Source organism: Sceloporus occidentalis, unplaced genomic scaffold (assembly GCF_023333645.1).
Source record: "Sceloporus occidentalis isolate IW3139 unplaced genomic scaffold, rSceOcc1.0.p SCAF_155, whole genome shotgun sequence".
NCBI classification, from domain to species: Eukaryota; Metazoa; Chordata; class Lepidosauria; order Squamata; family Phrynosomatidae; genus Sceloporus; species Sceloporus occidentalis.
This window is the reverse complement of record NW_028317135.1, coordinates 2151690-2179530: the sequence shown is the minus strand read 5'-3', so window position 1 is coordinate 2179530 and position 27841 is coordinate 2151690. Positions and strand designations below refer to the sequence as shown.

The 27841-nt window shown below is 46.7% G+C and overlaps 3 protein-coding genes across 3 annotated transcripts; all 3 read right to left on the bottom strand.

Moving 5' to 3' along the window:
• Positions 1-672: 672 nt before the first annotated feature.
• On the bottom strand, positions 673-11317 carry LOC149280530 (tropomodulin-4-like). The gene is made up of 9 exons (XM_089500502.1): positions 11189-11317; positions 10478-10634; positions 4460-4582; positions 3539-3628; positions 3068-3198; positions 2028-2135; positions 1678-1821; positions 1202-1346; positions 673-695 (listed from the first exon to the last, which is right to left on the bottom strand). The coding sequence occupies exons 1-9, from the start codon at positions 11315-11317 to the stop codon at positions 673-675; spliced, it is 1050 nt and encodes a 349-aa protein (XP_089356628.1).
• Positions 11318-16322: 5005 nt separating this feature from the next.
• Positions 16323-19363, bottom strand: LOC149280529 (vacuolar protein sorting-associated protein 72 homolog). The gene is made up of 6 exons (XM_089500531.1): positions 19247-19363; positions 18586-18738; positions 18100-18220; positions 17484-17660; positions 17165-17309; positions 16323-16701 (listed from the first exon to the last, which is right to left on the bottom strand). Exons 1-6 carry the CDS (start codon positions 19361-19363, stop codon positions 16323-16325), a joined length of 1092 nt encoding a protein of 363 aa, XP_089356657.1.
• Positions 19364-21004: 1641 nt separating this feature from the next.
• Positions 21005-27667, bottom strand: LOC149280528 (nucleolar protein 9-like). Its single transcript, XM_089500501.1, has 12 exons — positions 27628-27667; positions 26916-27006; positions 24857-25146; positions 23897-24352; positions 23290-23370; positions 23075-23216; positions 22562-22754; positions 22250-22390; positions 22045-22173; positions 21638-21850; positions 21275-21380; positions 21005-21162 (listed from the first exon to the last, which is right to left on the bottom strand). The coding sequence occupies exons 1-12, from the start codon at positions 27665-27667 to the stop codon at positions 21005-21007; spliced, it is 2040 nt and encodes a 679-aa protein (XP_089356627.1).
• Between the last annotated feature and the right edge of the window lie 174 nt (positions 27668-27841).

The window sequence follows — 27841 nt, the reverse complement described above, 5'->3', positions numbered from 1 at the left end:
ACTAGCCCGAGCCCCCCCCCTCCCTGCACCCACCCACTGACCCGCATCATGTGATCAGAGTAACTTCGTTTTTCTGGCTTTCAGCTTTAATTCAATTTGTAGCAGGGCAGGGATGAAATTGTTTATGTAAATATACGTATTTTATCTTTTTAAGTCATGTCAGAAGCTCAGAGATCTGGGTCCATGTATGCTTATTGTCACTGAAGGCCGTCCAGACAACGACAGAGTTTAAAAACCTCAATATTTCACCAACAGACTGAACAGGTCAAAGTCACTTTATTTACATCATTTCAGAACATCAGCTCCTTTATTCCACCCCACGGTTACCCCCCCCCCCTTCCCTGTATAGTCAATGAGAAAGATGTCCTCATGTTACGAAAAGCGAGACGGGACGACACGATGGGTTGGACTTCGCTCTCTCCAAAAGGAAAGAGAGGGGCATTAAGCCACGGCAGCGATAGCTTCACTTCTAGAATATTCCTGGGGAAAGAGGCAGACGAGGGACACAAGAGTAATAGGGACGTGTCCCCAAAGTATGGGGGGAACGTGGCGTCACGCACGGCGGAGGGCAGAGAATTACAAAACAGGACGGGATGATGCAAACTCTCAAAAACAGGCCTGGTGCAGGCCTCGAGGGGTCCGGGGCTTCCGATTCGCTGCATGGAGGACGCGTCACACTTTCTTCTGCTTGCGATCTGTAAAAGAAAACACAAAAGTAAAAAAGATAAAACTGGCAAAGAGTATTCAGCATCTATCATCGCATAGAGACAGCAGAAGGTCTGGGTCAACCAGGCCCCCAAACCCCTCACTGCCACCAGTAGCAATCTTTGTGACATATTATTAAGGGGTTAATATCTAAGGAGCCTGAGGGCCACAGCTTGGTAAAGAGATATGGGGGAATATATGTCGTGTCACGGGTTTCACTGTGTGTTATCAAGGGCCAAACCAGAGATGAGAGTCCTTCAAAAGTGTAACTATACATTTTACAGGGCCGGCCCAGTCCTTTGTGACCGAGGCATTTGCCAGGGCCGGTCTTTCGCAGGTCACCTCGTTGGGATAGTTCATTAACGGAGGAGTTTGGCTGTAATTAGCGGCATTCATATGCTTTGTTGAAGATAACGCTCAGGACAAATCAGCTTTAATAATTCGGCGCAGACAGCCTCCGGCTCGAACGTCTTCTTATTCGTACAGAGACACTTACGCGATTCCAGATTCCTGGTGATGGCTGTGGATGCACGGGCCCTCGGGCCCTGCCGCATGAAGTGATACCCGAAGCGTATGATGGAAGGACAATTCTCCAGCATGGAGGCCATCTCCATCTCTACCGTATCTCCCAGGTTCTGGTGCTGAAGGAGCAGAAAGGTAACATTGTCTCTCCTACGCCTTTAAATAAATCAGAACGCTCTACCGGGAAGGTAAATGTGGGATAGGAGAGGCGCTTGGCTCATACGGGGAGATCGCTACAGTCTGATGACCGCAACAGCAGCTGCTGCGAACTGACATCCCGAACTGAGACACAGCTACAAACTCCATGCAGGTGTGCAGATTCAACCCGACCACTTCTGCTGGAAGGCAGAACCTCTCAGCGAAGAAATACTATCATCACATGCAAGCCTCATACACACTCGTGTAAAACACATAGAGAGAGAGAGAGATCAGGTCACTGGTTTGCCTCACCTGGTTGTCCACCCGGAGCTCAGACAGCGTGCTGTTACTTCTCATGGCCCGGATTACAGACAACATCCCAGCACTGGAGATAAAGTTGGACTCGATGTTCAGACTCTGCAAAGTTTTATTCTCCTTCAGCATTTCAGCCACCGCCTGCAGACACAAAGTGACAGCCCGCGTAACGATAACCGCGATCTCTACAGAGGGCGAGTCCTCCTCTTCCTACAGAATAAACTCCCCAAACACCACAAATAACAAACACGCCGTATATAATTCCTGCTCTGTATGTCTGTCCCAGGTATCTATAGATGACACCATCCCCACGCTGACCAAACAGGTCCAAAGTGGAAGGAACTTACATGGGCCACGGGGTCATTGCTACGAGTAGCCACTAAACTCAGCTTCTTCACACGAGTGTTTGTTTTCATGGCTTCACAAATCTCCTTTAATGTAGGGATAGGAATGACCTGCAAGAAAACGATAGCCAAAATGCAGCGTTATATCAGATGGTGTGCTATACACACCGCGTACCAAGCACAACGAAACAAGGAGGTGTGACATCAAATATATACCATGAGCAGGGGCGACATACACACTGTGTGGTATGAGAGAGTGTAACATACACTATATAACATGGGAAGAGGTGATATGTACATACACTGTACAACCTGGACACAGTATATAGGCATGATATACCAGGATGGGTGCTGTGCTCTGTATAATATGTGTACATGTGATTAAAAAGACTGCATTTGTCACTGACTGTATAACATGAGATATGGATAAAATATACAATATGCGCATAGTATTACATGACGAGGTGGAGTATGCAAATACATATGTACAACAAGGTGAAAAGAAAGAGGAATGGGTGCAAAATATGTACAGGATGGGAGATATACACTGTAACACATAGATGTGAGATACACGCAGTATAATATGAGAAGCTGTGAAACACACACAGTTTAATACAAGAAGGTGTGGTATACACAGTGTATAATTTGTAGATGTTAAATACACACCTTATAATATGAGAAGGTGTGATATTTACTGTATAACATTGTTAGGTGATATAGATATATATATATACTGTATGATACACTGAGGTGTGATATATATATGATATGACATGGTGAGGTGTGATATATATGATATGATACACTGAGGTGTGATTTATATGCTGTACAGTATGAGGTGTGATATCTATTGTATCACATGGTGAGATGTGACATTCACATTGTATAGTATGAGATGTGATATATACCATATGATATGGAGAGGTGTGATATATATATACTGTATGATATGGTGAGGTGTGATATATATTTTGTATAACACAATCAAGTGTGATATATAACATGCGCGGTACAGATTATGAATTCATTCATTTCTTGCTCACCTTTATATTATTGAGATTAACTTCTTCCAGATCTGCAGCATTGCTTTTGATTTTTTCCAGGGTTTCCTCCACATTCGTGGGGTTTGGAGGTTCATCGGGGACCGGTTTGTATGTATCTGGCTTAACCACACCTGGCCAAAATTATATATACATGCGGCAGTGAGATGTGCATACATATATATTATTTGCTCAATACAGGGCACCTTTCATCTGTGTCTGTGTCTACAGACACCTACAATACAGTTTACTTAGGACGGTACCAAATACCAAAGCTTATGAGAAAGTGTTATATACATGCAGACTGGAGGAAGGTGATTCCAGAGCACACTTTATTCCATGTTACGTCCTTCAGCTGCATACGACTGACCCTCGTTTCTTCCCCCATAGCGTGGACACTTGGGATGGTGGGTGGCTGCCCCCATCTGGCGCACGCTCGGTTAAGATAACACTAATGAGCACACACTCACTTACTGTTGATGCCCTCCTTGTTTGTAATGATCCCAGTCGTTATGGCGTCATAGTACTGCTTGTTACTCATCAGAGTGTACATTCCCAGAATGGCTGGAAGAGAGTGATCAACACATTCAGAGAAGTCGGCTGTACAGCACCGGGCACTCCGAGAAACACGTGGATAAAGCGTATTACACACTCTCACCGTGCAATAGCCCAAATTATGTCTGTGATACAGACACGGAAGGGTTAAATATGGTTGGCTTTTAATAAAGGAAAGATCTGCAGTTAATGTTTTTGTCTAAGTGGAACAGCAGCTTTAACGTGTCCGTCCTGGGTTTGCACTCAGGGTAAGCGGATACTCTCTGCCTCTCTACGTCTCGCTGTTGCTGAATATAGTAACTGAGCAGGAGGCAGCTGCTCCGCCAACTTCTGCTGAGTGCGGAGAATTGGACAGAGGGGCAGGAAACACCACGGGGGCCACAGACAGACACGGCCCTCCAGCACCAAAGGGGCAGAGAAATCTAATTATCTAATTGCCACAGGTTATTATAAAAATAACTTCAAAAGAAAGCACAAGATCCAGTCAGTTTAACGCTCTATATACTGCCCCACATACATGCAGGGTAAGCGTGTATACACGTGTTCTATGCCTGCAGTATGTATCTGTGGTATTCTCTTGTAGTTGTTGGGAGATGCCTGGCATGGCCTGGGATATTTAGGCACCAGGAGAGCCCCAAACCATTTTAACTCAGTACAGCCCCGGGAAACATGGCGCTTGTCTCCAATAACAGTTTGTCCTCTGATCCGGGTGTGACGTCTACCACCAGGAGACGGTGACAGACATCGCACCCGGATCAGAGCACGGACAGAGCCGAGGAAGCCTCAGGACACACAGAGGTCCAGAGCCCCACAGGAAGCCCACAAGTTATCGGGTGGTACCTGCAATGTCGCACATCTCTGCGTCAGTGGCGTTAGCGAGCGCCTCCTCCAGCTCCGGCTCCAGCGTGATCTGCTCCTCTTTGGGGATCTCTCGCTTTGCCTGCTTTGGGATAAACGGCTTCCCTGTACAAAGAGTAAAATTATGTTTGTATCACAATACTAAGACCCGTGCCACCCTGTGTACTAATCACTGCCTCTATATACTGCCCCATACACTAATCACTGCCTCTATATACTGCCCCATACACTAATCACTGCCTCTATATACTGCCCCACACACTAATAACTGCCTCTATATACTGCCCCACACACTAATAACTGCCTCTATATACTGCCCCACACACTAATAACTGCTGGTATAAACTGCCCCATACACTAATCACTGCCTCTATATACTGCCCCATACACTAATCACTGCCTCTATATACTGCCCCACACACTAATAACTGCTGGTATAAACTGCCCCATACACTAATCACTGCCTCTATATACTGCCCCATACACTAATCACTGCCTCTATATACTGCCCCACACACTAATAACTGCTGGTATAAACTGCCCCATACACTAATCACTGCCTCTATATACTGCCCCATACACTAATCACTGCCTCTATATACTGCCCCACACACTAATAACTGCCTCTATATACTGCCCCACACACTAATAACTGCCTCTATATACTGCCCCACACACTAATAACTGCCTCTATATACTGCCCCACACACAAATAACTGCTGGTATAAACTGCCCCATACACTAATCACTGCCTCTATATACTGCCCCACACACTAATAACTGCTGGTATAAACTGCCCCATACACTAATCACTGCCTCTATATACGGCCCCATACACTAAACACTGCCTCTATATACTGCCCCACACACTAATAACTGCTAGTATATACTGCCTCATACACTAATCACTGCCTGTATAGACTTCCCCATACACTAATCACTGCCTCTATATACTGCCCCATACACTAATCACTGCCTGTATATACTGCCTCATACACTGATCACTGCCTCTATATACTTCCCCATACACTAAACACTGCCTCTATATACTGCCCCACACACTAATAACTGCTAGTATATACTGCCTCATACACTAATCACTGCCTGTATAGACTTCCCCATACACTAATCACTGCCTCTATATACTGCCCCATACACTAATCACTGCCTGTATATACTGCCTCATACACTGATCACTGCCTCTATATACTTCCCCATACACTAAACACTGCCTCTATATACTGCCCCATACACTAATCACTGCCTCTATATACTGCCCCATACACTAATCACTGCCTGTATATACTGCCTCATACACTAATCACTGCCTCTATATACTGCCCCATACACTAATCACTGCCTGTGTATACTGCCTCATACACTAATCACTGCCTCTATATACTGCCCTATTCACTACTCACTGCTGGTATATACTGCCCCATACACTAATCACTGCCTGTATACACTGCCTCATACACTAATCACTGCCTGTGTATACTGTCCCACACACTAATCACTGCCCGTATACACTGCCTCATACACTAATCACTGCCTCTATATACTGCCCCATACACTAATCACTGCCTGTGTATACTGCCCCATACACTAATCACTGCCTCTATATACTGCCCCATACACTAATCACTGCCTCTGTATACTGCCCCACACACTAATAACTGCCTCTATATACTGCCCCACACACTAATAACTGCTGATATAAACTGCCCCATACACTAATCACTGCCTCTATATACTGCCTCATACACTAATCACTGCCTGTATATACTGCCTCATACATTAATCACTGCCTCTATATACTGCCCCATACACTTATCACTGCCTCTATATACTGCCCCACACACTAATCACTGCCTGTGTATACTGCCCCATACACTAATCACTGCCTGTGTATACTGCCCCATACACTAAACATTGCCTCTATATACTGCCCCATACACTAATCACTGCCTCTATATACTGCCCCACACACTAATCACTGCCTGTGTATACTGCCCCATACACTAATCACTGCTTGTGTATACTGCCCCATACACTAAACATTGCCTCTATATACTGCCCCACACACTAATCACTGCCTGTGTATACTGCCCCATACACTAATCACTGCCTGTATATACTGCCCCATACACTAATCACTGCCTGTGTATACTGCCACATACACTAAACACTGCCTCTATATACTGCCCCATACATTAATCACTGCTTTATATACTGCCCTATACACTAATCACTGCCTCTATATACTGCCCCATACACTGATCACTGCCTCTATAAACTGCCCCCATACACTAATCACTGCCTCTATATACTGCCCTATACACTAATCACTGCCCGTATACACTGCCCCATACACTGATCACTGCCTCTATATACTGCCCCATACACTAATCACTACCTGTATATACTGCCTCATACACTAATCACTGCCTCTATATACTGCCCAATACACTGATCACTGCCTCTATATACTGCCCCATACACTAATCACTACCTGTATATACTGCCCCATACACTAATCACTACCCTCCCTATACACTAATCACTGCCTCTATATACTGCCCCATACACTAATCACTGCCTGTATATACTGCCCCACACACTAATCACTGCCTGTGTAAACTGCCACATACACTAAACACTGCCTCTATATACTGCCCTATACACTAATCACTGCCTCTATATACTGCCCCATACACTAATCACTGCCTGTGTATACTGCCACATACACTAAACACTGCCTCTATATACTGCCCCATACACTAATCGCTGCCTCTATATACTGCCCCATACACTAATCACTGCCCGTATACACTGCCCCATACACTTATCACTGCCTCTATATACTGCCCCATACACTAATCACTACCCTCCCTATACACTAATCACTGCCTCTATATACTTCCCCATACACTAATCACTGCCTCTATATACTGCCCCATACACTAATCACTGCCTCTATATACTGCCCTATACACTAATCACTGCCTCTATATACTACCCCACACACTAATAACTGCCTCTATATACTGCCTCATACACTAATCACTGCCTCTATATACTGCCCCGTACACTAATCACTGCCTGTATATACTGCCCCATACACTAATCACTGCCTCTATATACTGCCCCACACACTAATCACTGCCTCTATATACTGCCTCGTACACTAATCACTGCCTCTATATACTGCCTCGTACACTAATCACTGCCTCTATATACTGCCTCATACACTAATCACTGCCTCTATATACTGCCCCATACACTAATCACTGCCTCTATATACTGCCTCATACACTAATCACTGCCTCTATATACTGCCTCGTACACTAATCACTGCCTCTATATACTGCCTCGTACACTAATCACTGCCTGTATATACTGCCTCGTACACTAATCACTGCCTCTATATACTGCCTCGTACACTAATCACTGCCTCTATATACTGCCCCGTACACTAATCACTGCCTGTATATACTGCCCCGTACACTAATCACTGCCTGTATATACTGTCCCATACACTAATCACTGCCTCTATATACTGCCCCGTACACTAATCACTGCCTGTATATACTGCCCCGTACACTAATCACTGCCTCTATATACTGCCTCGTACACTAATCACTGCCTCTATATACTGCCCCGTACACTAATCACTGCCTGTATATACTGCCCCGTACACTAATCACTGCCTGTATATACTGTCCCATACACTAATCACTGCCTCTATATACTGCCCCGTACACTAATCACTGCCTGTATATACTGCCCCATACACTAATCACTGCCTGTGTATACTGCCTCATACACTAATCACTGCCTCTATATACTGCCCTATTCACTACTCACTGCTGGTATATACTGCCCCATACACTAATCACTGCCTGTATACACTGCCTCATACACTAATCACTGCCTGTGTATACTGTCCCACACACTAATCACTGCCCGTATACACTGCCCCATACACTAATCACTGCCTCTATATACTGCCCCATACACTAATCACTGCCTCTGTATACTGCCCCACACACTAATAACTGCCTCTATATACTGCCCCACACACTAATAACTGCTGATATAAACTGCCCCATACACTAATCACTGCCTCTATATACTGCCTCATACACTAATCACTGCCTGTATATACTGCCTCATACATTAATCACTGCCTCTATATACTGCCCCATACACTTATCACTGCCTCTATATACTGCCCCACACACTAATCACTGCCTGTGTATACTGCCCCATACACTAATCACTGCCTGTGTATACTGCCCCATACACTAAACATTGCCTCTATATACTGCCCCATACACTAATCACTGCCTCTATATACTGCCCCACACACTAATCACTGCCTGTGTATACTGCCCCATACACTAATCACTGCTTGTGTATACTGCCCCATACACTAAACATTGCCTCTATATACTGCCCCACACACTAATCACTGCCTGTGTATACTGCCCCATACACTAATCACTGCCTGTGTATACTGCCACATACACTAAACACTGCCTCTATATACTGCCCCATACATTAATCACTGCTTTATATACTGCCCTATACACTAATCACTGCCTCTATATACTGCCCCATACACTGATCACTGCCTCTATAAACTGCCCCCATACACTAATCACTGCCTCTATATACTGCCCTATACACTAATCACTGCCCGTATACACTGCCCCATACACTGATCACTGCCTCTATATACTGCCCCATACACTAATCACTACCTGTATATACTGCCTCATACACTAATCACTGCCTCTATATACTGCCCAATACACTGATCACTGCCTCTATATACTGCCCCATACACTAATCACTACCTGTATATACTGCCCCATACACTAATCACTACCCTCCCTATACACTAATCACTGCCTCTATATACTGCCCCATACACTAATCACTGCCTGTATATACTGCCCCACACACTAATCACTGCCTGTGTAAACTGCCACATACACTAAACACTGCCTCTATATACTGCCCTATACACTAATCACTGCCTCTATATACTGCCCCATACACTAATCACTGCCTGTGTATACTGCCACATACACTAAACACTGCCTCTATATACTGCCCCATACACTAATCGCTGCCTCTATATACTGCCCCATACACTAATCACTGCCCGTATACACTGCCCCATACACTTATCACTGCCTCTATATACTGCCCCATACACTAATCACTACCCTCCCTATACACTAATCACTGCCTCTATATACTTCCCCATACACTAATCACTGCCTCTATATACTGCCCCATACACTAATCACTGCCTCTATATACTGCCCTATACACTAATCACTGCCTCTATATACTACCCCACACACTAATAACTGCCTCTATATACTGCCTCATACACTAATCACTGCCTCTATATACTGCCCCGTACACTAATCACTGCCTGTATATACTGCCCCATACACTAATCACTGCCTCTATATACTGCCCCACACACTAATCACTGCCTCTATATACTGCCTCGTACACTAATCACTGCCTCTATATACTGCCTCGTACACTAATCACTGCCTCTATATACTGCCTCATACACTAATCACTGCCTCTATATACTGCCCCATACACTAATCACTGCCTCTATATACTGCCTCATACACTAATCACTGCCTCTATATACTGCCTCGTACACTAATCACTGCCTCTATATACTGCCTCGTACACTAATCACTGCCTGTATATACTGCCTCGTACACTAATCACTGCCTCTATATACTGCCTCGTACACTAATCACTGCCTCTATATACTGCCCCGTACACTAATCACTGCCTGTATATACTGCCCCGTACACTAATCACTGCCTGTATATACTGTCCCATACACTAATCACTGCCTCTATATACTGCCCCATACACTAATCACTGCCCTGTACCCTAATCCAATAGACTAATACATTTCTGTATTAAAAGGTCTATAGACAGAAGCTGAGTCACCTTTCTTCTCTCCGGTGAATGGTACGAGGTCCTCTCTCTCCTTGAACTCAATGGCCTCCTTCTCCAGGTGCTGTAATAAAGCGTCTCTGTCTAGGGGCCCGGTGGGGCTTTTCTTGGTTTGGTCTTTCTGCCGAAGCCCAGCTGGAAGGAGGATGTTCTGAGACAAGAAGGGAGACAAGAGCCCTGGGTCAAAAACCTGAGAGAAGATTTTCCACCCCGGTGCTCATATATATAACCACCGGTACAGCAATCACTTGTTATATCTCACGGCTTCCTATGCCAACAATACTCCAGCTGCTGTAAATTATCTCATTCACACTCCTGTACGGCTGAAATAAAATATCGTGTAAAAATGACATTATAATGACATCACAGTATTCAGAATACTGACACAAAGAGATGGAAGACCCTGTACAGCTCCTGTTCTTTTTGTTGAGGTGACTTCTTATCGTAAGTTCTAGAAGCTTTAATGACCTCAGAGGTCTCTTCTTCAGATGGCAATTAGAAGAGACTTCTGGGGTCCTCAAAGTACGTTTACATGTTTCTCCTCTGCTTGCCCAATAAAAACAACTTCATTCAAAGACTTCATCTTCTCTGAGCTCACATGGCTATATCCATTCTGCATTTTAGTGTGGCAATGCCGCAGGACGTGCTACATAGATGTGAATCGGGTGACTTAGCTGTACGCGTGGGGGATAGGAGGGCCTGTACCTCTGGGTCCATCTCCTGTAGCTCCAAATCCAGCTGGGCCAACTCTTCCACCGACATTCCCCGCATGATCGCATCTTCGTCAATGTCCCGGTACTTCTCCAACTCCTTCTGGTAAGACATGGTGGTCATGGTGGCAGCCTGGAGCTCCTGTTGGAGGAGAAGACCAATGTGGTTCCCGTCATTAAACGACACAGACAGGCATGGGAAGTGTAAAGTTTGTTCAGGAATGAGACTGATTTCTATGCGACCGCTAATTTACCTAAAACACGCTCCCAGGTAATAGACATTAAAGGCAACGTCACCACCAGACCGTAAGCTCCTTGGGACGAGGTCTCCCCACAACAACCTACTAAGTTCATTCTCTTCAAAGTCCTAACTCTTCTCTACATGCAATCTCTTGGAGCTCCGTTGACGTGTAACAGAATGTAAATACATACGTGCATGCGCCAATATTTGTCCTGATCGTACGGCACAGAATTCTTACAGAGCGGATGAAAGTTTCCATGTCCACCTCTGTGCTCTCCTGGCCTTCTGTCTGCGTCACAGGTGTTATAACCGACACCGGCAGCCGGTCACCCCCCCCCCCCCCCCGGGTCCCACCATCAACAGAGTAACAATTCCTCCGCTTAACGTGCCGTCATCTTTCTGCAGCTCATCAGCCATGTCTTTAAACCATCTGTGCGCCCAGGGGGCATCTTCTCCCTCACCTCGCGTCGCACAACCACTAAGCAGATAATTCAAACCCGAAACAAATTCTATAGCCCGAGAAAAGAAGTGATGTCACAAACAGTATATACATTTAACCGGTAGCATTACAATTTGGTAGAACTTCCACCACCTGGACTCTTTAAGCATCTTATTCTGTTGAAAATGCAGAATATCCCCATAAATTCTGGGGTATCTCACAATACAACCCCCCCCACACATTCATCACCCGGTGGCCTGGTTGCTATGCACGTCTTGATACTACAGATATTACCGCTGGCATCCATGGTCACATCTGATGATCTAAAGCGTTTGCCCTGCCCAAATCTAAAGCACAAAGACACACTCGGGAAGACAAGGGTTAATTCACGGCACACAACATGCTGACTCGGCACAAGCTAAGAGATCGGTATCTAAACCGTCAGGGGACACAGCCAAGGGCCAGCGCATCTGTAACGTCACAGATACGTCACGGTTCCGATATTTCCGTGTGTTCCAGAACACAGTTACGCCAAAGTCCTGCCTAATCATTCCGAAAGCTTACGGCGGGTCGCGTGTTTGTGTCTGATAAGGGATCCAACGGCAGCCGATGAACCGGAATATAAAGAGTCATGAAAACTGGAAAGTCGGCAGGCACGACGTGTGCGTTCGGGTCTCACCCTGCTTCATATGAAAGTACCCGCAGAAAAGGCCTCTTAAAGTCGAATGATTTACGCCAAGATACTGCGCTGTATGGCTACATAAAAGTCAGATTCCTATACGTGGAGCTGTATGACTTCATAGAGTAAAAGAGAACCTGCTAAGGAGAGTTTAACGAGATGGGGCAATCCAGGTTAAGTCCCGGGAAACCTCCGCGGGATATTGGTGGACCCCCAGCTTCTGATCCTAACGTTAGGAGTTAACGGCAAGGAGTCTTTAGTAACAGTTATTTTGGGTGCTGTCCACAGAGTCACCCTCTTGGGTATACATTTGGCTGTATGGATTTACAACACACAACTTGTTGTGATGGAGGGTGGGGGTTGAGCGGATGCCCAGGGAGGGGGGTGGCGGTATAAGGTGTCGGGTTGATGCAGCAGCAGCAGCTGTCAATCAAAGCCGGCAGCTAGAGAAGGACAGAGGTCTGCTTTTAATGCACTCAGCAAAATCTGCAGAGTGGACGCCACTCCTCCGGCTTCTTCCAAGAATGTTTTTCTAGCCATTTCAAGAAATCATTACACGAGTCGCTACTCTCTACATTTATGTTTCTTCTTTCAGATATGTACTGGCAAACACACATTAGCACCCATTAATTAACCATACCGGACTTAGATGGAGCAATAACCTGACGCGTTCCGCCATCTCTGAATTCACGCACGACGACGACGACATCTTAACAAATTCCAGCACCCCATTAAAACGAGACACAAAGATGGCAACCTGGAGAATTCCGACACCGCGCAGGTTCCGGAGGCCACTCACCAACCTCTACCAAAAGCGGCTATGTAACCCGACGCATTCTGCGACGCCACAAGCCATAACCACAGCATCTGCCGCTTTCCACAACACAAAGACTTCACTGTAAACACGGACACGAGAATAAGAAATAGTAATGGCAGCAAAGAACGGCTCATATAAAACAAGCAAGGAAACCTACAAGATTCTGGCAGATCAATCCCCATAGCCGTATAAATCAGTCGCTGGTCTCACCTGAGATTCAGGAGCCATATGCCTCTCCAACGCCTGTTTCATTTCCCTCTACCACTTCTGCTGGGATGCTGTTCCACAACTATGACTAGTGTTGGTAATTATGACCAGTCTTGCAACATACATTTAAAGGGGCATCTCCAAGAACACCCGGTGCTTTTATCATGTATGCGGTCATGTCTTTAGTCTGTGACCCAACTTGAAAACAGAGACATTCAAACACAAAGGGGAGAGTGAACGGCCGCTCATGGGAAGGCGAAACGGTCATCTTTTGAAATACAATCAAACCCTGGACGTGCCAAAGAGAGAGTTAGAGATTATCCCGTTAACTCCGCACCGCTGCCCTCTGCAAACACCCATTCGCTCCAGAAACAAATACCTACATCAGTCTTCCTTCTATGTTCACCGGGATGAGTTGTACCGGATACTGTTACACGGGAAGCCTGCGGAAAACTCATTAAAAGTCATTTGAAATTCTTTTCCAACTCATACGAGACCCAAGGCGTCTACACAAAACTTTGGGTCCGCTAAGAGACAATGCCTTCAGATCTAAGCAGAGATGGGCACTATCAACAGTTACTATACATATAAATATATATATATATATATATATATCATAGAATTCCATAGAAACCTACATCGCAAATACTGCACAATACTGAAGAAAAGAGCAATTATTATGTTAACAGTTCCAGACATTTGGACCTAGTTAGTTTCCCAGAATGCATCTGACCTCGTTGTAGCGGCGTATGTTTTTAAATCTTTATATGATATTTCATAACTGGTGCCATAATCAGGACACGGTGTAAAGAGGTGCCGGAGATCGAGATGCCATTGTCAGAAAGCGATGAAACGCGGTTATTTATCGTGACATCTTTACTGCGTGGATCGATGCAGAGTCACGCAGTTTGTGTCAAGTAATTATGTGAGAATACCAACATTTTCACATAAAGTGCCACGTGGCTAAGGACAGGCATTAGTAAAGAAACAACGTTCTATGTTGCTGGCAATTAAAGTCTAAGGTAATGATTGGGGGGGAGGGGGGAATCTTATTTACGTGAAAAAAAACAGGTGATCCTGAACTGTAAGCGCTGGCCTCGCGGCGTAATATATTACAGTAACAGTAACACAGAGCTGAACGGGTAGATTTAGAACTGCTGTTCCAGGGGGATTCCTAAATACCCCGGTCCCCAAACGCAGGCAAACAGAAGCCAAACCCAAATAATATTCAGTCGCGAAACTCTTGTTAACCTGCCCATGGCTTATCTATAGACCCCTGTTGCTGTACATACGATATACTATACGGCGCACTATATACCTCCCTGAGCCGGCTTCCGTGATTTCGGGGACACGATACGTTTACTGAGCGGTCCGTGAGCCCAATATTCCTGGCATCGGACTATTCCTTCTCTCGATCTCTTGCTACCCACAAGCAACCTTACAATTGCATAAATTTCTATTATCAGCACAAAACGAGACAACTCAAAAAATTAGCCCAACGTGCCAATGCCTGGGTTAACCCTGTATATGCCACAGGCACACAGGAAGATATTTTAGAAAATAAAACAAATAAAACACAACCTCATTGATTTAACATTCTGTCTTGAAGGCAACCAGCGTTATGATCCGCCGACAACGCCAAACCCAGAGCCCGTCATAATTATATTTTAGGGGTTCAAAAAGCAATCGTTGGCGAGATGTATGCTTACCTTGTGAGTTCCCCGCCTGCAGTGTGAGGGTCAGGCTAAACTGGGCAGAGGGATTCTGCAAGGAGGGGTGTAACCCAGCGTCGGATTTGCCTCCGGCTCATACACCCGTCACCCTCGCAGGGGCAGCCACCTAGCGGTCAGCCACCAGAACTGCAGGAAGGACAAACCCTTAACAGTGATTAATCGCCCAAAAGAATTACAGCAAGCGCCTCCAAATCTCTATCCACACGCAGTGATTTTTATTTTTAAGGGTGCAGCCTGTGCACTTAGATTAACAATTCTCGCTCCTCGGAAAACAATTCCTAACACACAAGAGAGAAAAAAACTGCGTGCCATCAACGTTAGACTGAAAAAGTCCCCAATAACCAAGATGACGGAACAGCTCGGAGGGCCGGTATGAAGATACTACCAAGATAACCCCCATCCCAAACCCATGAAAAAAAATGTTCTCACATAAGGAGAAAAGGGGGTTATAGCCATTTGTATTATTCCATCAAGGCTCCTCGCGGTGTTTACGTAGCTGTCCTTAAACGCGCACCTGTCCGTCACCGACAGATTTGGAATGCGGGGGGGAAGACGTTCGAACAGAAACTGTTTAAAATGGGGAAAAAAGACTTTCATCTGCACGCACGTGATTTGTATGCCCCAATATTTTATTAAACAAATCAGATTTCACATACACCTTTAAATACATGCCCCCGGCCACCATTACAGAAACACGAAATTATACAACTGTCCTGGGTGACCACGTCAACGCTTTTAAGAAAGGCCACCACGGTGGCAAAAATCATCGTTAGTTGGACAGCAATTAAAATCAACCGAGCCTGGAATGAGGTACACGGTTTGGGGAGGTTCACAGTAATAGGGGGAAAACATAAATCTTTGAAACATTAACAACAATTTGGGTAGAGCTCGGGTTGAGTCAAAGATTCGCGACATCGCCCTTCAAAGATCCCACCGACGCAAAATGGAAGGAAGTAAGTAGAAATGATAAAGTCCCAAATGCAAAAAAACACCAGGCCGGTAATCCTCCTTAATTACGTTGCCTGAACACCTTGCTTGATGATGATTTTTTGGCGGGTGTTCCGCTGGTTTGGGTCAGCAGACGGTGCGGTGGGTCCCATCGCCGCTGCCATCGCAGCACTTGGGAGCCCGTGCGCGGTGATGTATTTTTTGTACGCCTCGCGGATGATTTTGAAGGCACGGGCGTTGTAATAAGGAATGTCTGTGATGGGATCCCTGTATTGGGCAGGTTTGTGGGTGACGGGACACAGCTCTCGGACGGGTAACTTGGCCTGCTTGGATTTCGGAAACATGCGGTCAAAGGTTTCGTCGTCGGTGAAAGTGATGAAGGTGCGGGAACATTTACTTGACGAGGCTGTGGTGGATGAGTCTCCTGTGTGTTCCTGATCCAGGCTGCAAGGGCAAAAACAACCCGTTTGATGTTTAAAATAACAATTTGCCACCAAAGTGCCCCTTTAGAATGCAAAGTTCTAAATCTGGAGCAATCGCCATGGAAACAAGTAAAGCATTTAACTTGTACATTTCACGTTTAGCACTTTGCAACAGGATTGCTCTATTAAACCTTGTCAGAAAACCATCTCACCACTCAGACAAATCCCAAGTGCAGCGAGTATTCATTTTGGATATGGTACCCATGCCATGTATGCCTTGCTTTCCCAGAAACCTATCGCCTTTTTCTATGGAAACCCCCCCAGGTTGTGAATCCCCTGGTATGACATAAAACACCTTCCTTTTTTGAAGCCAGACCTTATCTTCCTTAAAAACCTACAGTCCCTGAAACCGTAATGACCTTTGCAGGTCATCCATTTCACAAAGAAATCAATTCGAAAGGAGTCATCGGTCGCACGGTATTTACCCTTCCACGTCTACATTCTCCTCCTTGACGGTTACTTCAGTGATAAGCGGCATGGCCACAGACTGGTAGCGGATCGTTGGGCCCGTGCAGCGTCTCTTTTTTAAGACCTGCTTCTTTTTGTCAGCTTCCAGTCGCTCGTAGTTCTCTGAGGGAAAAGGGATATTATATAAGTCCCGTGCACTGCTGCTATCTAGTGAGCGTCTGGATACTGGGACTGACTGGTCTCTGACGCCCCCCCCCACACACACACTGCATGCGTTTACTGCACTGAATAAGACGCAATATTCTCCCTGCTTTCTTATGGATATAATGAATGTACCCAGGGAGCGTATATTGATTTCTTCTGTGATTTTCGCCTCCTCCAGCAGCTCCTCCTGGGTCAGCGGTCTGTCCGGGTGAGGCCCTTTCTTCTTTCGCGACTGCACCTGCCTTTCTTGCACGCGTAAAAACGTTTGCCGTGTGTGCTCTGTCGTGGACTGGCGCATGTGCTTGCGGCCTGAAAGAAAGACATGTATTAAACCAGCTCATCTAAGGAATATTTTTTTAAAAAAAAGATATATTAAAAAGCTTCCTCGCTTTCAGTGTAAGTAATGCAGGGATTCCTTTTAAATAGAACCTCTACCCAGTCATTGATGACAGGTGACCCAAGCTTTAAGGCCATACCAGTAACTCTGTATGTGCTACTTTTACATTATCTGAACAATCTCTCCTCCAACACCCTTAACACAGGGGAGAGAGAGCTTAATGGGACTGAATAATAATGCAAACAATGAGCACCGGAAGTTAACACGGCTGCTCCCATGGTATACACATAAAGTGAAGACATCATTAAATATGTTTATTAGATGCATATTAAATTTCCTCCGCTTGAAACAAGGCAGCCTTAAGTTTAGTTGTGGTGCATTGCTTTTCTCAGACCTGACAATGTCACTTACTGTCCCCAACATCTTCAGGCGTCTCTTGGGGAGCAGGCTTCTCTGGACGGCTTTTCTGTGCAACGCTGCTGGACGCATCCGTTTTGGGTTTCGGCTTGGGTTTAAGAAGCTTGATTGGCTCCTACAACAGATTAGCATTTATAAAGCCATGAAAGGTTTTTAATTATTATTTTACATTAAAATATGAATATTGAAAGCCATTAATTACAACATTCAAGTCAACTCTAACATTCAATCTCCCCTAACATGCGAGCAGACCTACACCCTGTGCCTCCTAATGCCTTGTTTAGTGGGACGAATCTATACTAAAATACAATCTGACAGAACTGAAGATGACTCGCCGCTACATATACAAATGACTCCAAAAGTGGTCTTATTACCATAGCAACGAATTGAATTGTTCAAACTCTGCACCAGAAGCGGTTTTTCTACATGTCACACGTCTATGTGATTGTTAAACAGGGTACCCAGCAGATGAGGTCTCACCTTGTACGCCTTGGTCACCACTCTCCGCTTTCTCTTGGGCTCATCCTCCTCATGGTCGCTGGTCGGCTCATCGCCTTCATCAATGTCAAAGTCTGAATCCACTTCATCCTCGCTCTCAGAGCGATCTTCATTGTATTCTTCGTCACCAGATTCCTGTATGCAGAAGATAATGTGCAAGGGTCAAATCAAAACCCCCCCTCTATCCTTAAAAATAACCTTACAATGGCCTTTAGGAGACTTCTACATAATTGTTTATAACGCCGTAGAATACCGTAAATAAGACATTCCGCCCCGTTACTTATCTTGATGTGTCACTTTTCGGTCCTGGTGGGCGGAGGCGGTCACCGGTAACATGCACGCGCGGGCTGCCGGTGACGGACTCTGCCCACTGGGACAGCAATTGAGCTAACGAAGGTAAGTAGAGTCACTTTTTAATTAATCTATTTAGATGATTAGCCCCCAATTTACACACAAGGAGAATTTCTGTTAATTAAGGGGTCTCCCCAGAATAGTGTATTGATTGAATTAATGTGTATATTCTGTGTCCGCTCTTATGCAAATATACGTCGTTACAACATACCAGTTATCATGACATAAGGGCCAGTGCTGTACACATGAAGACCCCATGCTCCCACATAATATTTATAGGGCCGCAAGTCACCTCATTGAAGCCCCCATATGTGGTTTTATAGAACTCGTCTTCTTCCTCTGCATCCAGCAGGCCAGACATGCGGTTTCCCGCTGTTTTCCGCGGAGCTCGACTCTCCGCCAGACTCATCTTGCGGCTTTCGGTAACGGCAGGCGATTGAGCAGGTCTGGGGACCAGGCTATAGGAAGGAGCGCCGAGCAGAGAGCGCGCAGCCAATCACAGAAGGCGACACAACAGAACGCCAGGAAAATGATTAAAGCAACCGCGAGAGTGAAGTAAACCTCAGCCAATCATACGATAAGACTGAAACAATCGCAGGGGTACAAAGCTTGGTTGGCATGTGCCAATCATAAGATGGCACACGATTAACCCATAACATATTGCATGTAACATACATAGAATATTTTCGTTAAGCATTAGTATTTGAGAAAATTTAAATTTAAGATTTTACTACAAATTTAAAATATAATAAAAAAATAACCTTGCACGTACTTTTCTGAAATTGGAAAAACTCAAAGATGTGCACGTAAGGCACGTATTAAGCTCTTGCCAGGCCACATACCGGATCACGCCAAGGCTGATTCTCAACACGGGCTGTTTAGGGACGGCCTGGCAAGGGTGTTAATTTCCCGTGACCCAGCTAGGGATCCCCACTCGATAAACACTTGAGTGAGCATGTGGTAAACCTGAGCCTGCGCAGCCCCCTAAACTGTGTGACCTGGTACCCCCTTGTTTTGGAAGATCGAGGCTTGATCAGCACCATGACATGCATTTCACACTGGAAAAGGCGGGAGCCCCAGCGAGTTTTCTGAGAACAAGCCGGAGGTACCAGGGCCACCACTTTTGGACCGAAGCCCTACTTTGCCCCCCACCTCAATTTTTTTCCCGGCTTATCCAGGGGCAATCATGATGATCGGATACTGAAAAAAAACATTTATTAGGCAGCTCTGAAACCCAGAATGTATTTCATTTTATAGAGTAAAACTAAACAGTGAAACCGATGACAAGGCAGGAACACGCAGCCCTCTGTTAGGGCCGGCTGAGCATCATAGGAAGTGAGATCCTATGACCAGGACATCTCTTAAGGGAGCCAGAATCATGATATACCGGTATATTAACAAAAAAAATCCCACACCAAACAAAAAGCTTGTTAATATTTTTAAAATTGTCCAGCAGTTTTCAAAATATGGCTAGTAAAAAAAAAAGTATCCCGACTCCCGAAACTAGGTGATTTATTTTGTATTATAAAATATTTGGGCCCCCCCCCCCCCATTAACTGGTGCAGGAATCAGGAGGGGGTTACACATACGTGGCTTCTTATCTCCAATGCGGTCCAGATTATTTATTTTAGAACAGTAACACGTTTATGAAAAACCAATGCAGAATTTAAACAATGTTCAGGCAAACGTTACGCCCCAGAGGCAAAGGAACTGTCCGAACAGACGTTGAATAAATAAACATAGACCGTAATACATTTGAGAAGCGAAGGGCCCGACAGCTCCGAGTACAAGCGTACGAGGCTCAGGCGATGGAGTTCCGGTACGACGCAGCAATAGAGAAGCCAACGTGGTGCCGATATACAATAAAGTAACTGTACAGACCATCTTGTCCCGAGTCATTCACGTGCTCCGTGTTACACGGATGTTTCTAGAAGACCTACAAACGCTTAGAGCGTGAAACACACTGGGAACGGCCACCGTACCCACGGCCTAAGGCACAGGCCGACGAAGCACCGTGCGGCCGAGCCGCTCCGCCGGTTACGTTTCCTCCTCAGTCGTCCAGGATATCCGCAAACATCTTGCGCCGCTTATTCTCCGCTTCTTGATGCTCCTCCCAGTCTTTCCGCCTTTTAACAAAATGCGTCAGGGCGAAATTGCGAGCAATGTGGTGACCGACCGGATCCTTCTGAAGCTCGCTGAGCCTTTCAACTGCAAGAGGAGGAAAAATCTTGATAAAGGAAAGACCCACGTACCTCCCAGCCCAGCGGGATTTGTTATTGTTCTATTAGGCGCGTTAACGTTGTAGGAACATAGTACATACCGAGTTTCTGAGCGATCTCCTCTTTCACGCCCATCGTCGACGCAGCCCACATTCGGTCGAGTACACGGCTCCCGTGCTTGTTGCAAGCCAACTGCGTGCAGTGAGCCTGCAAGACATGCAACGGTAACTAAATAAAATATCAGCAGCCAACCATAAGCCGGCGAATCCCCAGAGAAAGAATATAACCTGAAAATCTCACATTTGTTTTAGGAAAACAAAGAAATCGTATTTTGGCGAGAGGACCAATAGGTTAACACCAAGATCATATCGGACCATATACAGTAGCGAAATACAGTCGACAAAGCTCGAGAAGAAGAACCTTTGCATGGACAGAAGCGTTTGAGCCGCTGACTTAGATCTCACCCTCAGCTTCTTCAGAACCTTCTTTCTCTGCTTATCCGTTATGGTGGAGCTGTTGAGAAGAGCATCGAAAACATGGCTGCCGGCCTGACTGCAGGCGATGGTCAGGAGGTCAGCCTCCGTCATGCAACCGAGACTGTTCAGGGCTGGCATTGGGTCTTCAAAGTGCAGGAGATGTTGGACAACCAAAGAGCCGTGATAGTTCACACTTTCCAGCTTCCGGTTTGGGTTGTCCTGGGGGGAAAAAAAACAAACATGGTGGTGTTATCTGAGGCAGAAGCGTCTTAAAAGTGAAACCAGTAATCAATCGAGGAAAAGGGGGCTCTCTTTATATACTTCTTACATAACTCCTCAGAACACAAGATGCACCAAGTGACTCCGTGTCAGAAGATGATGGGGAAGCCTCTCACCTCATGTTCTGATGGTTCCTCCTCCTCCTCCTTTTCCTCAATGTTGTAATAAACCTCATATGTCAGCAACGAGAGGAACAGGGGGACGCACGTCACCCGACGAGAAGCCGGAACAGCGCAGTGGAAGGCCTAGGAAGTACAAAAGCCCCGATAAGTTAAAGCACGCGGTATATTATAGCACAGTCACCTGTTACGTCACACTTACCCCCATCAGATGGGAGAGGAACTCCGGCTGACATCGGTTGAGTCTTTTGCAGGCCTCTGCTAGGGTGGTGATGATCCCCATGTGACCTTTGGCTAAGACGTCCTCCAGGCACCCACACAACTCTTCAAACAGCTCCGTGAACTGCGGAGACGACAGACGGAATCGTAAAATCTTATCCATCGCACATCCTTTATACAAACAACCACGCAACGCTCAAGAAGCTTGTTAGGGAAGCTGAAGAGAAAGATAAAGTTCCAGGAACAAGTGGAGAAGACACCCTTAAAACGCTGGAGGGTAAGGAAGAAGACTAACCATTTTCTTGGTCTGGGTGGCGGTAATCAGCCTCTGGACAGTGTAGTTGGCTATTGGATGGGAGGACAGGACCTGCAGCTGTCCTCGGAAGTGCACTCGGAAAAGCTTCTGTAGTTGCTTCTTCTCAGACACCTCCAAAATTCTCTCCAGAAGTTGGCTGCTGGTCTCGTCTTTCAGGAACACCAAGAGGGAGCTGCAACAAGCAATTGGCAGCAGGTCAGAGACCTCGTCTACCTACAGAAGCCAAAGCTATCGGATACGGGCTGCGTGTTATGTCCCTTATCCAGGGTCAAGGAGGCAATGAAGCGAAAACAACTGATAATCCATTGCTGAAGAGGTCCTGCCGATTAATGACGGACTTCAGTAACACAAAGGAACCCCCAAGTTCTTCAACCTTACGAACTCTACACCCCCCCCTCCACATGTAACATAACCTTCCAGTACGGAGTACTAAGGGATAAGAAGAGACCGTTCATTCCGATGACCGCACTGACACGGAACAACCTCTCTCACCTGCTCTCAGCGTTTACGTTGCGGGAGGACAGATAATCAATCACTTGGTCGCAAAGCTCGGCGCATGCGGAAGGGACTTTCCTTTTCAGGACCTGCAGCGCGACCTGCATGCCCAGACTGGCAATTTTGTTTGTTGAGAACACTGTTGAGAAGAAAAGGGATGACTCTATGAAGCAGCCGAGAACGCGACGTTAGAAAGAAGTTCCTGAACTCACCTCCTATGTGATCCGTGAAGCAGCCGCTCAGCTCTTGTAATGACTGCAGAAAAGTGTCTGGAACATCAAACTCAGACTTCACTGAGAAACAGAGAGAGACGTCATTACTTCAGGCAGCCTGAGGGCCACCATCTGCTCAACCGATGCAATCCTATAACGCTTAGTAGGGACGCATTAAAACCCACTTGGTGTTTACACGGTAACAAAAGCTATAAAAATAAAGTCCAACGGAAGCAGACAACTTATAGATACATATTTTGTTCTACGCCAAGGAGACCTGCGAGGGCTGGTTTATCACACAACGCTGACATTTAGCATCTGGAAGCAGAATGTGAAGAGGTTAACACAGTTACGGTCGATTGAAGGTACTGCGTATATATCCGCAAAGCGTTTCCAAGACGCCGTGAGATCATCCTCGTCAGGAAACGGAAACTCAGGAGGCCCAAACATGTAAAAACTTTACAAAAGCATCCCAGTCTCAGCTAAGTCCCCGGCAGCGAATATCCCGATATAATGAACTAAAAGGAAATGCGTTACACGTAGAGAGTGCCTAGCGAATGGACTACCCGGGCGTGATGTCATCAGTTTAACGCGGTACGCATGTTACCTGCTGATCCGTGAAAGCCTTTCTGTTTGCTTGTATCGGGGCTCAAGATCACGCCGCTAAGCACTTGGAAAACAGTCCGTACGATGAAGCTGCCGTGTGTGTTCTGATTATACAACAAAAACTTTTCTTTCAGCTCCGAGCAGAGACTCAAGACAAGGTCCTCCAGGCTGCTGCAGGAACCCACGTCGCTCTCTTCCTCTGTCTCTTCCTCCTCCTCTGTCTCCTGCTGGTTTTGGAGTCGCGGGTACTGGAAGAGGGCAGTCTGGACCACATGAGCTCCGCTGCGGTGCCAGCACACCGCCTCCCACTCTTCGCTAAGGGCTCCCAGTACCCGGCGCAGCTGAGCCGAGCTGGCGACTGAAAGGAGCTTCTGCAGGACGAGGCTTCCAGACATGTCAGTGGCCAACGTCAACTCGTTGCCCTTAACCTCCCCGAAGACATTAGCGACAAAGATACCTACGGGACAAAGGGGAGAGAATATGGGATGTGTTCATGGGACTCGCAAGTCCTTATCTGACTGCACTGTGCTAAGTAACAGCGTGCCCAGCGACTCATATGCCAAAACGGCCACTTTGACCAATGATGGGAACCAGAATTGACTTAAGAGCTATTTTCAATTCAAACAATCATTTCTTAAAGCGACAGCACTCGGTGCAGCGGTGATCCCAAACGTCATCGCACTCTGCTCATCTGTGGAAAGCACAAGAGATCCCAATAATGTTTCATCCGCACATTTAATTTAATTGAAAAATATTTTTATTAAAGAGTCGCAATAAATGTCTGTGGGAAGGAACCGACAATGCAATAATAATAAAAATAATAACCATGATAAAACAATAATAATAAAATAAACAAATAATAATCATAACGATAAATAAAAATACAATAATAATTTGGCATTTTAAAATCCCTCTTAAAGGGTCCATTTAACTCTTTACTTGTTCACACAAAGTTTTGTACCTCTGTCTTCATCCGATTCAAACTGTTGCTGCAGACTTTCCCCCACCCTGCGGAAGTAGCCCACAGACTTTGGGTCCAGCCTTTGGCGAGGTGACTCGGTCGGGGTCTTCCCTTTCTGTTCCGTTGCTCGGTCCCCTCGTTTGTTGTGGTCGCTCTTGCTTTGCTTTGGTCTCTTTTGTGGCCCGGCCTCCACGTTATCAGATGATGGACCGCGCTTCGCTCCTGTTTTCTCCATTTTCCGTTTGTTCCTAGGAATGTTCTTCTTGTCGGTTCCCATTTCCACAGCGAATCTGCATCAAGGAAAACAGAGACGTTTATTTCAGAGGAGAAACCCAACAACACGATCTAAAAATAGAGGATCAGAGGCTTAGAAGTGATTTTAGATTACTGAGATGGCAGTAAATAAGTGGAACAGTCTCCCAGAAGAAGTGGTAGAGGCTACCAATAGTAGAGGTGGAATGTACAATTCGGTGACACATGGCATGGTGCAGGGGGAACAGTCAAATACCGAAGAAGGCACAGAATAATCTCTCTGTGACCCTGGGCAGGAAGCATTATCTGCCCCGGCTGCTATTAGTGCCGGGGGGGGGGGGGATAACTCAAAACGTACCCCGCATCGAACCTACCCGTGTATCACATGGACTTCCAGCAGTGGCGCGGAGTGACGACGTCATCACCAAACCCCGCCTCCTGTCCCCTCGCTTTACACAACACAGGAGCAGACATACAGCGAACGTACTGCATGTACTGTACCCAACAGCTTACAGATTCACTGCAGCCCTTACCCCCCCCCCCACTGCACGGGACCCTGAGCACTGCAATACCCCCCCCCCACTGCACGGGACCCTGAGCACTGCAATACCCCCCCCACTGCACGGGACCCTGAGCACTACAATACCCCCCCCCACTGCACGGGACCCTGAGCACTACAATACCCCCCCCCCACTGCACGGGACCCTGAGCACTACAATACCCCCCCCACTGCACGGGACCCTGAGCACTGCAATACCCCCCCCACTGCACGGGACCCTGAGCACTACAATACCCCCCCCCCACTGCACGGGACCCTGAGCACTACAATACCCCCCCCACTGCACGGGACCCTGAGCGCTGCAATACCACCCCCCACTGCACGGGACCCTGAGCACTGCAATACCCCCCCCCCCACTGCACGGGACCCTGAGCACTACAATACCCCCCCCCACCCCACGGGACCCTGAGCACTGCAATACCCCCCCCACTGCACGGGACCCTGAGCACTACAATACCCCCCCCCCACTGCACGGGACCCTGAGCACTACAATACCCCCCCCCACTGCACGGGACCCTGAGCACTACAATACCCCCCCCCCCACTGCACGGGACCCTGAGCACTGCAATACCCCCCCCCCCACTGCACGGGACCCTGAGCACTAAAATACCCCCCCCCACCCACAATGCACGGGAACCTGCCTGAGCACTGCAATAACCCCCCCCCACACACACACTACACGGGACCCTGAGCACTAAAATCCCCCCCCCCCACACACTGCACGGGACCCTGAGCACTAAAATCCCCCCCCAATGCACGGGACCCTGAGCACTGCAATACCACCCCCCCACCCACAATGCACAGGAACCTGCCTGAGCACTGCAATAACCCCCCCACACACACACTACACGGGACCCTGAGCACTACAATACCCCCCCCAATGCACGGGACCCTGAGCACTGCAATACCCCCAAGGTACAGTGAGCACTGCAGCCCTAACCCCCCCTGCATGGGACAGCGGGCACTGCAGCCCTAACCCCCCCCCCTGCATGGGACAGCAGGCACTGCAGCCCTAATCCCCCCCCACTGCATGCGACAGCAAGCACTGCAGCCTTAACCCCCCTCTCCGCATGGGACAGCGACACTGCAGCCCTACCCCCCACACTGCATGGGGCAGCGAGCACTGCAGCCCTCACCCCCCATACACACCGCATGGGAGCGTGAGGAACACATCCCTTATGTACATGAGTGCCAATGATTCCATTACCATTTAGTCAAGTCCTGGCATCCCCGGGGCAAACACATTACCCCGAGATGTGTCGCTGGATGTAGCAGCACAGACTGGCATCACCTGCTGTATCACTGCATGTCTGCCCCGGGATCATCGGAAACACGTTGACTAAACCCAATTCATAGACGGCACTCGGATCGTTTATCAGAACGTCCCAATGAGTGCAGTGCTTAAGCCTCACGCCGAGCGCGCAAGAAAGCAGTCACATCACAAACACACCGTTCTTAACATTCTTTACATTTATTTACAGTAAAAGATTTGGGATATTTACACAAACGGTTCTATCATGTTACAAAGCGACGGCGGCAGAGGAGGGACAGAGGACGTGGGAACCTTTAGTGGAACCGCGGAGCGATTCCCAGGGTCAAGAAGCTGCAAAGCAACCAAAGTTACGTTTGCCCACAGAACCGACTCCACGCAGCGCGTGCCTCCTGCAGGCCGACGGAAACTAGGTCTAATGGCTACTCACTGCTCTTTCACTAACATTGAGTGGACTTTTGTACTTAAGATGATGCAGACTATGGGACATGATCCACAGCTCACACGAGAGAGAAGTGTCTTAACACACCTCAAAGTCTGAACATTATCTAATGTGCTAAATAAAAGTTTACTAGATGATACCCACCCACGCAGCCCTCTATGCAAATCCATGCTCAATGTGAAGCATATGGTGAAAGAATGAACTTATTCATTTGCATGCGGGTCTGCCCTAAGCAGTATAAAACATACCTCTGTTCTTGACCATCTGCTCCCGGTACTGCTCAAACATTCCAGTAGCTTTCATTTGCTTTTACCTGGCCGCATAAATCTGGTTTATACATTGAAGGGGGAGTTGAGGTGCTTGACGATGAGCCATTCATGCACCTTTTTCAATACACTAATCTCAGCTTTAATATTAGACAAGTGGCTGGTGTTTTCACATCCTGACGAAATATTAAAGCCT